The following is a 13,532-nucleotide window of genomic DNA, read 5'->3' as shown; positions in this document are numbered from 1 at the left end:
GTTCCATAAATCCAACCATGAAGAAAAGCCTTCGCGGGAAGTGGAATGACTCACGACTTATGCTGACAAATGGAAGCAGCCACACCTCGCTACTTCTGTAAGTATACCAACAGCAACCTATATCCAGGTCTAGTGGTAATCTGCTCTCAGTGGTAATGGCAGGGATTACTCCCAGGTTAGTGTATGTGCTTGCATCAGATGAGAAAAACAACTACTATGAAAAAAAGCCACTGTTCTTTCTCTTGCCACATCTAGGACCTATCCGGATGTTGTTTTATCGAAGCCTCCAAACCAAACATCTATGTAACTTCCGCAATACCTTCCAAAACTGCTCATAATTTTTTATTGCTAATTTCATAGGCCTATTTATTTGTGTATCTACAACGTAGCCAGAGGAATGATAAGTACAATATCTACATTCTACAGTAATGTTATGTTCTCTGAAAAATCTGACAAATCCTTGGGCACCGATGTTCAACAAATCAACAAGCAGAAACGTGATTACAGAATATACAGGTTTTTAATCAATAACTGTTTTAATATAGTTCGCTTTTACCATTAACTACACGAGGTTGGAGCACTAAACTGTTATCAAACTACGAAAGAAAAGAAAGAGAGAGAGAGAGAGAGAGAGAGAGAGAGAGAGAGAGAGAGAGAAGTGTAAAGAATTTGGTCTGCATCTTTTCATTCATTTTATGAGCAGACTCGATATGTACCGCACAATTTATATGTAAATGAAAGAAAACATATAGTCAACACATGCATCACAACACTTTCAACAGAAATTGTGGAGTTAAGCGTACCTGTCGTTCATCGACCAAAATTGAACTTTTAATAGATTGTTTCTCTTTGTTGTACATGCCAAATGAAACCATTGTCAACAATCTTTCTTTCGCAGACAAGTAAAGCTCTCTACGTCGCCTACGAGCCCTTATTTCTTGAAGTTTCTGCTGCAGTTCTGCCGATGTCATGTCTTCATGTTTCGCAAAACAGTAAACACTGCAAACGATAGCTCCACACTGCGAGTCAGTTGTCAATATCGGCTAGTTAGTCGTCCGCGTTTGCTACAGACGCTGTGTCCAACTTAATGCAATACGACTCCAAGTACGTCAGACACTGAATGAGGGTCATTACTTAAGGTATCTTAAACATTCACATTTTTTTGTTCTTTAATTTTTAAGTGTTTGCGTATTCATTAATGAAGTCGCTGCTGATAATTGGTTAACTATTGATACCGCGGAAAAGGAAAACTCTCGAAGCACCGAATTTTTGCGATACGCGGTAAATCAACAAGAAATACGCACCAAAGAGGCTGCTAAATACCGTATAAAGCTCTTTCATTTAAAAGTTGGTTATATTTCATAAAATGTTGTGAGCCTACACACTTGTGTAAACCAGTGCACTCAATCTCCGTTTCAGTGTGGGGCGCTTAACATCATATGTTTCTGCTCATCATTTGTTTACGTCCTTGAAGAAGACGTCAGATAAATTTTCCTGTAGAAATTGGGCTTCAGCTTCATATGATACGGCATCAAGAAGAATAACTATGGGTTTAACTTTGCAAATGTTCATCCATGCCATTTTACCAACGTAAAAAACATTATTTTTGGTACGATTTAAGTTAATAATATCGGAAAAGATTATTTGTACTGTTAACATGTTACCTGAGTTTAGTAGGATTGATGCTGCACAGAGTAGGTATCATGCGGTAGCTTTGCCCTTTTTGAAAAATATTATGACGAATGAATTCGAGAGATGAAGCTGCTAATGCTATAGTGATCAGCTGCCGTGTGCACGACACAAGGTTTACAGAATATTTCTTATTTAAATGTGAAATGGGTTTCAATATTTTGAGTAAGTCAGCTGTCGCAAATAGTTACAATGCAGTTCACTGTCTTCATTACATTTATTGCCAATTCTGTCATTCACCAGCCACAGCCGGACAGCATCAAGATACAACATTATCAAAATACATGAATACAATTCTACTATGACAGTAATATAATACCGCAAGACATATTTAAGTTATAAATTAGAGTACAATAATATCACAACTGTAAAATAGATACAAGTATATAATGAAATTAAATATAAGGGTTGCTGTTGGAGTCATTGAACTGAGCTGCAGCTCAAGTAAACATTATGCTATTACTGGAGAAGAATTCTTGAATATTGTAGAATGGTTGCTCTTTTGGCTTACACAAAATAGTAGTTTTAAACTGGACCAGGACCTTTTCTTTTATAGAGTGGAAACAGTGACACAGCAAATAAGACTTAATAACTTTACAAAATTTTGTATTGCTTTCAGTATACTTTATGCTTGTGGGAAGCTTATTGAACAGCTGAAGACCCACGTGCAATGGGGAAAACTTGTTAGCAAATGTGAAATTCACGTAAGCAATATATGTTGTTTACTACCTGAATTAGAGACGGGAGAGCGTTATACAGGAGCAGTTGGGTGTAGGATGCAGCAGAACAATGCTAGGAAACTTTCAGCTCAGCTGAATGAAAAACTCAACAGCAAAAGAAGAGTTCTGCCACTAGGTACCAGCCATGGGAAGGATATAGGCCTGTAGTTACAGGAAGAGTTAGGTGCAGTGTTCCAGGCCACGGGTTTTGTGAAAACAAGTGCTGGTTTTAGCCAAGTATCAGAAGATTTTGGGTAAATGTATAATGATTTTAACAAAGAAAATCAGGTGGTAATGGTTGGGGGAGCTAGAAATAGCCTTTATAAATACAAAAAAATACAGTAATAATGGTGATCTGGACGAGAAAGGAGCATCTGTTGAGCACACAAATGTGGTTTTTATGGAGATTCTGGAGTGCTATGACCAGTTGGGTTAACTCTGCTGCTATGTGTGTAAACATAGAGCCAGTGGGGCTCCTTTGGACAGATACAAAGTCTCATGTTGGTGCTTTCCAGTAGTTGCTATGGTGAGATGGGGATACACTTATCATAGCATACATCAGGCAAATCCCTTTGGTTATTGGGGTCAAGTGTGACACCCACTTTAGGAGAGAGTCAGACAGACAATATTAAAGGAAATTAAATTAACAAGGACTCCCAATTCATCTTACAATAATTGATGGAAATGTGACGTTAAATTGCTTCTTCAGAATATAAGGGAAGGGGCAAAAAATAAAGTAAATGAGCTGTTAATTTCTCAGCAAAATGATAGTAACAGGAAAGCAATTGATGTCATTTGTCTTTGTGAACACTATACAATCACTGGGATAGAAAATGTAAGTAGTTACAAATTAATCACATATTCTTGTACGTGGCTGAACTTGTCTCATCCACAAAAAAGAATATAAATATAAAAAGAAACAAGTAAATACTGTAGAAATCAGGATATAGAAGCATGTGCTTCCTCTAGTAGACGGTAAGGATGTCCACATTCAGACTTAATCTTCCATAGGCTCAATGGTCAAAAGCCTTCTCAAGGTCGCTAAAGGCCCTATGGATTTTTATATCAAATCCTGCAATTACAAACACATTTCCTGTGCATTGAATGACCTGAACTATATCCATTTTGTTCTCCAGAAATAGGCCTAATAGTTTTAATGACTTTCTTCTTCATTCGGTTACCGATTATCTTTGAATACAGTTTGTAACCAGTGTTTAGAAGACTGATGCCATGATAGTTTTTACAGTCATTACGTTTCCTTTATTTGAAAAGAGAGATTACTTCTGCTGTAAACCAAGGGTCTGGGAGCTTGCAGTTCATCCATCATTCATTTATTAATTTTAAAAGTCTTTATTTAGTGATAACCATCCGTATCTAATTAGTTCAGTATTTATTCCATCTATTCCAGTAACTTTTCTGTTCTTCGTGGCTTCCAAAGCCTGTAGTGGTTCCCCCTTAGTAAGTGGATCTACTGTTTCATAGTACGTACTTTCTCCAGCATCATCTTTGGCTTTCTGTGTACACCGCTAGTTTGTGTATAGTGATTTATCCATTGTCCATTGGGTATAATGTTCAGTGAGGCAGTGTCTTTTTCTTCCTTGTTGAGGGCTTTTGCGATCTTGTATGCACATTGCTGTCCATCGTGTATGTCGTGTTTTAAGACTCTTATGAGTCATCCCCACGACCCTTGATGTGCTTTGTGCACTATTTGTTTCACAGCATTCCTTTTTATTTTGTGTGTTTCCCAGTTCTCTGATGTTTCTGTCTGTAGAAACTTCAAGTAAGCTATTTGTTTTTCTTTAATGACTTCATTAATCTCTGTGCTCCAAATTCTGAGTCATTTTTCCCATCTTTTTTCTTCCTTTTACCAAGTGCTTTAAAGGCTGTTTTAATGATGCAGATGTTGATATTATTCCATGCTCTGCCGATGTCCTTATTGACTGATAGTGAAGCGAGCTTTATTTGGAGCCAGTGCTGATAGTTTCCTAATACTGCATTCTGACAGGATGCACTGCATTCTCACAGGATGTACTTTGAATAACTTGTGTTGTGCCTTCATGTGGAGTTTCTTTGTTTTCTTCCATTTTAGTTGTAACCTTATCTTATTGTCTAAAGGGAAGTGGTCACTACCTATGTCATTTCCTCTATAAATATGTATATGTATTCATTAATTAGTGTAATCAATCACAGACATGCACTGCATTTAAACTTATGACTGTCTTTCTTTCTGTAGAATGGGTGAGCAATTTTAAAATTATTGAAGGAGGCAAAGTGGTGTACTTCCTGTCCATTATGAACAAAAGTATTTTCTCCAAATAGTCCTCCTATTCCTGGTATAGGTAGATTTCCAACTCTTACATTAAGATCACCAACCACAACAGCATGGTCTGTCTTGTTGATTTTGTGGACTGCATGGCAGACTGTACATCCCATTGTACCAGTTATTACTGTTTCTTCCTGTTCCATTCATGTACCGAGCATGTAAAGAATGATTGTTTAAATGCCTCTGTGCTTGCTGTAGTTGATGTAATCTTGTCCCGGGACAGTTTTTTTCTATTTTCGAGAGTCTGCCAGTTCAGTTTCCTCAGCACCTCTCTAGCACTTTCCTCTGGGTCAAACAAATCTCTGAACATTTGTGCTGCCCTTCTCTGTATACACTCAGTATTCCCTATTTGTTCTGTTTGGTATGCGCACCAAATCAGTATTCTACAATAGGTCACCCAAGTGATTTGTAAGCAATCTTTTTTATTGTAGACTGACTGCATTTCCACGGTACTCTACCAATAAACCAAATTCTACCGCCAGTTTTGGCCGTAATTGAGCTTAGAATTCTACCGATAAACCAAAGTCTACCATCAACTTTACCTATAACTAAGACTATGTTATCATTCCATTTCATATGCCTACATCCCCCTGTGGGTCCGAGGGTTACAATAGGCCCAAGGTATTCCTGCCTGTCATAAGAGGCAACCAAAAGGAGTCTCTCACGTTTCGGCCGTTATGTGATGGTCCCCTGTCTGGTTTGACCTCCATCTTTCTAAATTTTCCCAAAAAGTGAGCCAATTGGGGAAGGATGCCTTACATGGTGCATCATGTCCACAGTGTATTGAGATCTTTAGCCTTATTTCTCATCGTCGCATTGCAGTACCGCTCATTCTCCATCTCTTGGCTGAGGATGCCTTCCTGGATGCGTTTTCCACCATGCACTATGCGGTGTAGATTTCTTCGCCGACAATGACCATGGACTTCTTAGCACCTCATATCCAGCACGGTAGCCAGTCATGGGGCCACCATGTATCCTGTTGGTTGTAGCCCCCTGACAACACAGGGATTGCTTTGCTGATGCTCGCAACGTTAACTCCCCACATATGCCACGGAGTAGATGCCCATTTCCCTGGGGCTTCGGGACTCCCGGCAATGGCCATGCTGCCAGGTGGCCTTCCTGAGGCTGGGTGGCACCTGTGTGGGGGGCGCCCTGGTCAGAGTGGGTGGCATCAGGGAGAAGACGCGCAGTGAAGTGTACCACACCATCACTTGCTGATGATCAAACGCCAGCAGTCTCAAAGCATTCCAAGTCTCAGTACAATGCAAGAAAGTATGATCCTAAATCGTTCCCCCTCCCTGGCCACACGAGACGAGGAATTCTAGGCTAAGGATGTCAGCGAACCTTATTCGCCCCGGTACCTCATATGTTCGAGAGTTGATGGGGAATCTTTCATGTCTGTGAAGTCTCAGTTTTTTGTGGAGAATTTGGAAGACTAGTTTGGGGAGGTGGAGGGTTTGTCCAAAATGCGCTCTAGGTCAGTCTTGATAAAAGCAGCATCCTCTGCCCAGTCATGGGCATTACTTGCTTGTGACAAGTTGGGGAATGTTTCTGTTACCATCATGCCCCATAAGAGCTTAAATATGGTCCAGGGTAATATATTCCACAGGGACCTTCTTTTGCAGTCTGACGATGAGCTGCGCACAAATTTAGATCGGTGAGGTGTTCATTTAGTCCAGCACATCCATCGAGGTCCGAGAGATAATCAGGTTGCAACCGGTGCCTTCATCTTGACCTTCGAGGGTGACACATTGCCCGAGAAGGTAAAGGTGATGGTCTGCCGCTGTGACGTCAAGCCATATATCCCTCCCCCGATGTGGTGCTTTAAGTGCCGGAAGTTCAGGCATATGTCTTAGCACTGTACTTCCAGTGTCACATGTCGACATCCATCACATTCCAGTACTCCATTTGCCCCACCTCCTATCTGTGTGAACCGCAGAGAGCATCATTCACCTTGCTCGCCAGACTGCAGGATTTTACAGAAAGAGAGGAAAATCGATTAATATAAGACTCTGAACCGACTGACCTACGCTGAGGCTAAGAGGAAATTTGAGCGCCTACATGCCGCCGCTACGAGAACAGTTGTCGCCCCATCAGTTCCTCGCATTCCTGTCACCTCTCAGAACCAGAAGACTACGCCTGCCCCCTTGATGGTGGGGGCCACTTCCCTCCCTGTTGCTCGTGCACAACCTACTTCCGGAGCCCCCCAACCATCAGGGATATCAGTCCCCACTTCTGAGCCAGAGAAATGCAAGTCTTCTTCAGCTCCTCTCGCTAGGAAGGTGTCCCTCCCTTCCCAGGTTTCTGCTAGTTGGAAAGATGACACTCGCCAGTGGCTGAAGAGCCCAAAAGCAGCTTGTCGTAATGCTTCATGTTCATCCTCAGTTCTGGAGACTGAATCAGTGAAGTCCTCCCAGCCAGGGAAACCCAAGGAGCAGCGAGAGAAATCCTAAAAGAAGGTCCCCTAGAACAAGGAAATTGCGGTGCCACCCACAACACCGCTACCTACAAGCTCTGCAGATGAGTTGGAGATTCTGGCATGCGCTGAGGACCTAGATCTCACTGGATCCTCAGACACAATGGGTATAGACTGCTCAGGCAAATAGTCAGTGGCAGCAGGTGACCCTGAGGCATAAACTGCCTCATTGAATGTTCCATGCCTTCGCAGTCTCACAGTGACATCATCCTCAAGTGAAATTGTGGCGGTTTTTCCACTACTTGTCTGAGCAACTGTTAAGCTTCACACCTGCTATCTGCATTGCCCTCCAGGAAACCTGGTTCCTGGCAATGTGGACCCCTGCCCTCCGTGGCCATAAGGGATATTACAGGAACCGTAGTGACTATAACCAATTGTCAGTTGGAGATTGTGTTCATGTCCTAAACTCAGTCTGTAGTGAAACTGTGCCCCTTCAAACCCCTCTTGAAGCTGCGGCTGTCAGAATAAGGATGACACAGTAAATAACTGTTAACGCGCATAACCCCTTGTGGGGTGGCACAGTGCTTACTGGCCCAGGTAGAGATGTCGAAACTTTACTGTCTCAGTTCGACCTCTGCCTCTTAGATACTGGGGCTGTCAGACATTTCATTGTAGTTCATGGTAGTTACTCGGCCACTGATTTATCAATTTGCAGACCAGGACTTATCCCATCTATCCACTGGAGAGCACATGACGACTTGTGCGGTAGTGACCATTTCCCCATCTTCCTGTCACTGCCCCAGCATCAGGCCCATGGACGCCTGCCTAGATGGGCTTTAAACAAGGCAGACTGGGAAACTTTCACCGCTGCTGTGACCGTTGAATCTCCCCCACATAATAACATCGATGTGATGGTTGCGGAGGTACCTACAACAATTGTTTCTGGGGCAGAAAACGCAATCCCTTGCTCTTTAGGATGCCCCCAATGAAGGCAGTCCCTTGGTGGTCACTGGAAGTTGCTGAAGCAATTAAGCAGTGTAGGCGAGATCTACAGCGGCATAAGCAGCACCCTTCCCTGGAGCACCTTGTAGCCTTTAAAAGGCTCCGTGCCCGTGTTCGTCAACTTATCAAACACCATAAGCAGGAGTGTTGGGAGAGTTATGTCTAGACCATTGGGTATACGTCACCTTCTCAAGGTTGGGCAAAGGAAAAACATGTTTTCAGGTACCAGACCCTAACAGGTGTTCCCGGTGTTAACATAAATGGCGTGTTATCTACTGACACAAATGCCAATGCCGAGCACTTTGCTGAGGACTATTTTCGACCTCTGCATTGGAGAATTACCCTCCAGCCTTCGCACTCTTAAACGGTAGATGGAAGGGAAAGTCCTCTCGTTCTTTACACACGACAGTGATTCCTATAATGCCCCATTTACAAAGTGGGAGCTCCTCAGTGCCCATGCACATTGCCCTGACACAGCCCCTGGGCCAGATTGGATCCACAGACATCTCCTTGTCTTCAATTGGATTTGGTGCGATGGTGTCTTTCCATCGCAGTGTCAGGAGAGCACCATAATTCTGGTGCTCAAACCCGGTAAAAACCCACTTGATGTGGATAACTATTGACCCAACAGCCTCACCAACATTCTCTGTAAGCTGCTGGAACGTATGGTGTGTCTGCAGTTGGGTTGGGTCCTGGAGTCATGTGGCCTACTGGCTACGTGTCAGGGTGGCTTCCACCAAGGTCGCTCTACCACTGATAATCTTGTGTCCCTCAAGTCTGCCATCTGAACAGCCTTTACCAGATGCCAACAGCTGGTTGCTGTCTTTATCGATTTATGAAAAGCGTGTGACAGAACTGGCGACATCATATCCTTGCCACATTATATGAGTCGGGTCTTGGACCCCCACTCCCGATTTTTATCCTTGACTTCCTGTTGCTTCATTCTTTCTGTTTCGAAGTTGGTGCCCCACTTGTTCTCGCGTATCTAGGAGAATGAGATCCCGCAGGGCTCTGTATTGAGTGTATCTCTGTTTTTAGTGGCCATTAATGGTCTGGCAGCAGCTGTAGGGCCGTCCATCCCGCTTTCTCTGTATGCAGACGACTTCTGCATTTCGTACTGCTCCACCAGTACTGGTGTTGCTGAGCCATGCCTGCAGGGAGCCATCCACACGCCGCAGTCGTGGGCTCTAGCCCATGGTTTCCAGTTTTCAGCCACAAAGTCGTGTGCTATGCACTTCTGTCGGCAACGTACTGTTCATCCAGAACCAGAACTGCACCTTAATGACGATCCACTCACTGTAGTGGTGACGTATCGATTCTTAGGACTGGTTTTTGACACCCGATTGATTTGGCTTCCTCACCTCTGCCAGCTTAAGCAAAAGTGATGGCAGCACTTGAATGTCCTCCACTGCCCGAGGAACACCAACTGGAGTGCAGATCGCTCTATGCTGCTGCAGCTCTACAGAGCCCATTTTAAATCCCGCCTTGACTACGGATGTCTGGTTTATGGTTCAGCAGCGCCCTCAGTTTGCGTTTACTCGACCCAGTGCCCCACTGTGGCGTTTGCCTAGCAACAGGAGCTCTTAGGACGAGTCCAGTGACCAGCGTCCTGGTGGAGGCCGGAGTCCCTCCATTGCAGGTTAGGCGTGCACAACTGCTGGCCAGTTACTTTGCACGCATTCATAGTTCTCCTGCGCATCTGAATCACTGTCTCTTTTCCCCGCCCACGATAGTTCATCTCCCGCATGGGCAGGTCAGGGCTTCCAATTGCAGTTCGTGTCCGATCCCTTCTTTCCGAACTGGAGTCCTTGCCTTTACCACCTATACTTGAGTTCCATTCATGTACACCTCCACGGTTTATGCCTAGGCCACTGCTTTTTCTGGATCTTTCACATGGCCCTAAGGGCTCAGTTAACCCTGCTGCCACTCGACGCTGCCACTTCCTCTCGATTCTTGACATCTACCGTGCCCACGTAGTGGTTTACACAGACAGCTTGATGGCTGATGCTCACGTCGGCTTTGTGTATGTCTATGGAAGATGTATTGAACAGCATTCCTTGCCCGATGACTGCAGTGTTTTCACTTCTGAGCTGGTGGTTATATCTCGTGCTCTTGAGCATATCCGTTCGTGCCCTGGGTAGTTGTTTTTTCCGTGTACTGACTTCTTGAGCAGCCTGCAAGCTATCGACCAGTGCTATCCTCGCCATCCTTTGGTAACGAACCTCCAGGAGTCCATCTATGCCCTGGAACAGTCCAGTCGTTCAGTGGTGTTTGTCTGCAATTGACCTGCGTTCAGTACTATGCCGCAAGGTTGTGCGGCTTTGGGTGACGAAATGACGTGACCTTAGCATGCACAACAAACTGCATGCCATTAAGGAGACCACGAATGTGTGTCAGTCCTCCATGCAGGCCTCTCGCAGGGACTCTGTGGTTCTCTGCCAGCTCTGCATTGGCCACGCTTGGGTGACACACGGCTACCTCCTGCGCTGTGATGACCCACCTCAGCGTCAGTGAGGCGCCCGGCTGACAGTGGCCCATATTTTGGTGAGCTGTCCTCCTTTGGCTGCCTGCGACAGACTCTTCAGTTACCGGACTTGTTGCCATTAATTTTAGCTGACAACGCTTCAGCGGCTAATTTAGTTTTAAATTTTACGTGTGACAGTGGGTTTTAACATTCTATGTAAGTTTTTGCACATGTCCTTTGTCCCTTTGTATTCTCCACTCTAATGCTTTTAGGGAGGATGTTTTAATATGTCGCAGAGTGGTTGGTTTTTCCTTTTTATTCTCATGGTTGGCCAGCCACGGTCGTCTGCTCTCTTGTTTCCACCCCTCCTACCTGTTTCTTGCTTCTCTCTGTGGTATTCTTTTCCTGTTTTGTCCATAGTAGTATTGGTTGCCATTCTGTCATTCTTCTGGTTCTTCCTTTCTCCTGTTATTGTGCTGTACGTCCCCTTTCTTTTCTTCTTACCCTTCTGTAATTATTTTACCAGGAACAAGGGACCAATGACCTCGCAGTTTGGTCCCCCCCCCCCCCCCCCCCCCCTCCGCCCTCCCTCCCTCCCTTTCAAACCAACCATCCAACCATATCCCATATCCCTACAAACTGTTACACCCAAATATTTTTATTATGTGGCCTATTGCAACTGACTCATTGGTGTTATTATCATAGCACACTATTTTCTTTTCTTTTTGTGAAGTCATAATTTTACATTTCTGAGCATTTATGAAAATCTGACCAAATATTTATGTAGCTTCTTTCAGACAGTACTTCATTATAGATAACTACAATATCTGAGGTTACTATTAATATTCTCAGCAACGTCATTAACATGAACTGATGTTCACTGATGTCCCGCCAGGCTTCCCTGGGGTACACCCAAAGTTACTTCTTCATTTAATGGAGACTCTCCATTTAAAATAACACACTGCATTTTCCCTACCAAAAAATCCTTAATCCACTCACATATTATGAGTGGTACCCCATATGATAGTATGTTTAAGCGTAGATGTGGCACTGTGTTGAACACTACTTGGAAATGAAGAAATACTGCATCTGGTTGAGTGCTTTGATCCAAAGCTTTCACTATGTCATGCGAGAAAAGTGCAAGTTAGCTTTCACATGGTCGATGTTTTTGGAATCCATGGTGGTTGGCATGGAGGAGTTCATACTATTTGAGATGCCTCATTATGTTTGAACTCAGTGTCAAGGATGTGATGGTAGTTTTGTGGTTCACTTCTGCTACCCTTCTTGTAAACTGGTGTGATCCGTCATTTTTCCAAGAACTGGGAAAGGTTTCTTGTTCCAGAAATCTACAATAAATTATACTTAGAAGAGAGGCTAACTCGGTCGCAAATTCAGTAGAGGATCTGCTTGGGATTCTATTGGGCTTTGGAGCTCTGTTCAATTTTAATGATTTTAGTTGTTTCTCAAACACTTACTTCACTCATCTTTTTGTAGTATGAGAATTAAATTGGGGCAGTTCTCCTGGGTTTTCCTTTGTAAGGGAGTATTTCAAAACAGTGTTAAGCACTTAAGCTGTTGCTTTGCTACCCACAATTTCAGTGACTGTATCGTTCACCAGTAAGTGGATACTAACTTTGATGCCATTAACAGCCTTTACATACACCAGAATTTCTTTGGCATTTGTGAAAAACATTTGACAGTATTCTGTGTACTGAGTCGGGATTTGGTGACACTAGATATTGGGCATCAGTGACAGAGGGGAGCAAAGGTCATTATTCTGTCAGGGATCGAGGGAACGAAGCAACACTTTGTGGGCGGTGGAGTGGGCTCTTTCCCTGGATAAGTAGGTGAGATGTGAGTGAAACATTGATGGCTCCACTAAAAGTCATTTATTGAGACACAAGACTCTTTAAACAAACAGACTAATACATCGTGCTTTTAACTCGGTCGGATTCCGGTGACAGCTTGTGGAGTGACGGCTCGTGTTGCAGTGGCGCCAGCAGCTTATTCTTCCATTCAGTGAAGTGCCCATGACTCAGCGCGGTGGCGGCATGGTCTTCGCCTTGTTAATTCACTCGTTGCTTTATTAACAGGCGGCTACAGTGTGATGTGGAGTGCTCTGTTCCAGAATCAAAAAAGCAACCCACAGGTTCAGCATCTTGTGGTGGAATTCATCGGCCTCTAAGTTCAAAGGTGACACATTTGGTGAGGCTGCAGTCCCTTTGTCCTCACCAGCCACCTGGGCAAGTACCACATGAACTTCTTTCTGGTAACTTCTGGGATGGCACCTTCTGCGTTGACCTAGTGGCACGGTACCGACATCACCTTCTGTCGAGCACCGTAGTGGCTAAGTCGTCGTAGCGAAGTATGACGTTTGCTGACTACCGTGCAACGTTTCTTCGTGTCTTCTCTCTGCCCTCGAAGGACCTCTCCGAAGGACCACCTCAGGCCCGTTTTTTGAAGGTATTTATTCTGTTTTTTTGCCAATGTCCCGAAGTTTCTAGGGCCGCAACTGACTCTTTAAGTCATTGATCTATGCTTCTCACGTTGGGCAGAAACGTGACCAATGTCGATACACATGCCGGCTTTCCATTATTTTACATCTATGCTGGCGTGGTCTGGCATTGCCCTCTCGTCTCCTCCACATTGCCTAATACATCACGCACGTGAGTTCACTATGCTGAGAGCTCCTGGAACATTGACCACTGATGTGCAAACAGCACTGGTCGTTGTTCTCCTCGGGAGCATTGCCTATCTGCTCGCTCGTTGATCTGTTGAAGTGCTGACTGGTGCCGCACAAACTCTGCTGGTCATCGTCCTTCTCACGTTGGCTAGAAATGTCTCTAAAATGTTCACTAAACCTGTAATAAGTCTTTCTGCTTTGAACAACCATAAATAACATGCAATTATTATACACCC

At 44.1% G+C, this 13,532-nt stretch overlaps 2 protein-coding genes across 7 annotated transcripts in view; one reads left to right on the top strand and one right to left on the bottom strand.

The window, feature by feature from the left end:
• The window catches only part of LOC126460978 (uncharacterized), a 47,042-nt gene extending 45,627 nt beyond the window's left edge, over positions 1-1,415 (bottom strand). The window contains exon 1 of the mRNA XM_050095960.1: positions 804-1,415. Coding sequence (XP_049951917.1) covers positions 804-971 — 168 coding nt within the window. The 5' untranslated portion in view covers positions 972-1,415. The remainder of the gene's footprint in view (positions 1-803) is intronic.
• The window catches only part of LOC126460875 (putative FERM domain-containing protein FRMD8P1), a 330,902-nt gene continuing 318,372 nt past the window's right edge, over positions 1,003-13,532 (top strand). For 3 of the 6 annotated variants that reach the window (XM_050095953.1, XM_050095950.1, XM_050095955.1), the window contains exon 1: positions 1,491-1,609. The gene's annotated coding sequence lies outside the window, so the exon portion shown is untranslated. Of the gene's footprint in view, positions 1,140-1,490; positions 1,610-13,532 lie in introns of those variants that run through there. The other 3 variants (XM_050095951.1, XM_050095952.1, XM_050095957.1) reach the window with 3 other exon arrangements.

Source organism: Schistocerca serialis, chromosome 1 (genome assembly GCF_023864345.2).
Source record: "Schistocerca serialis cubense isolate TAMUIC-IGC-003099 chromosome 1, iqSchSeri2.2, whole genome shotgun sequence".
Classification (NCBI taxonomy): domain Eukaryota; kingdom Metazoa; phylum Arthropoda; class Insecta; order Orthoptera; family Acrididae; genus Schistocerca; species Schistocerca serialis.
The sequence above is the reverse complement of the archived record's forward strand: the minus strand, read 5'-3'. Positions and strand labels throughout refer to the sequence as shown.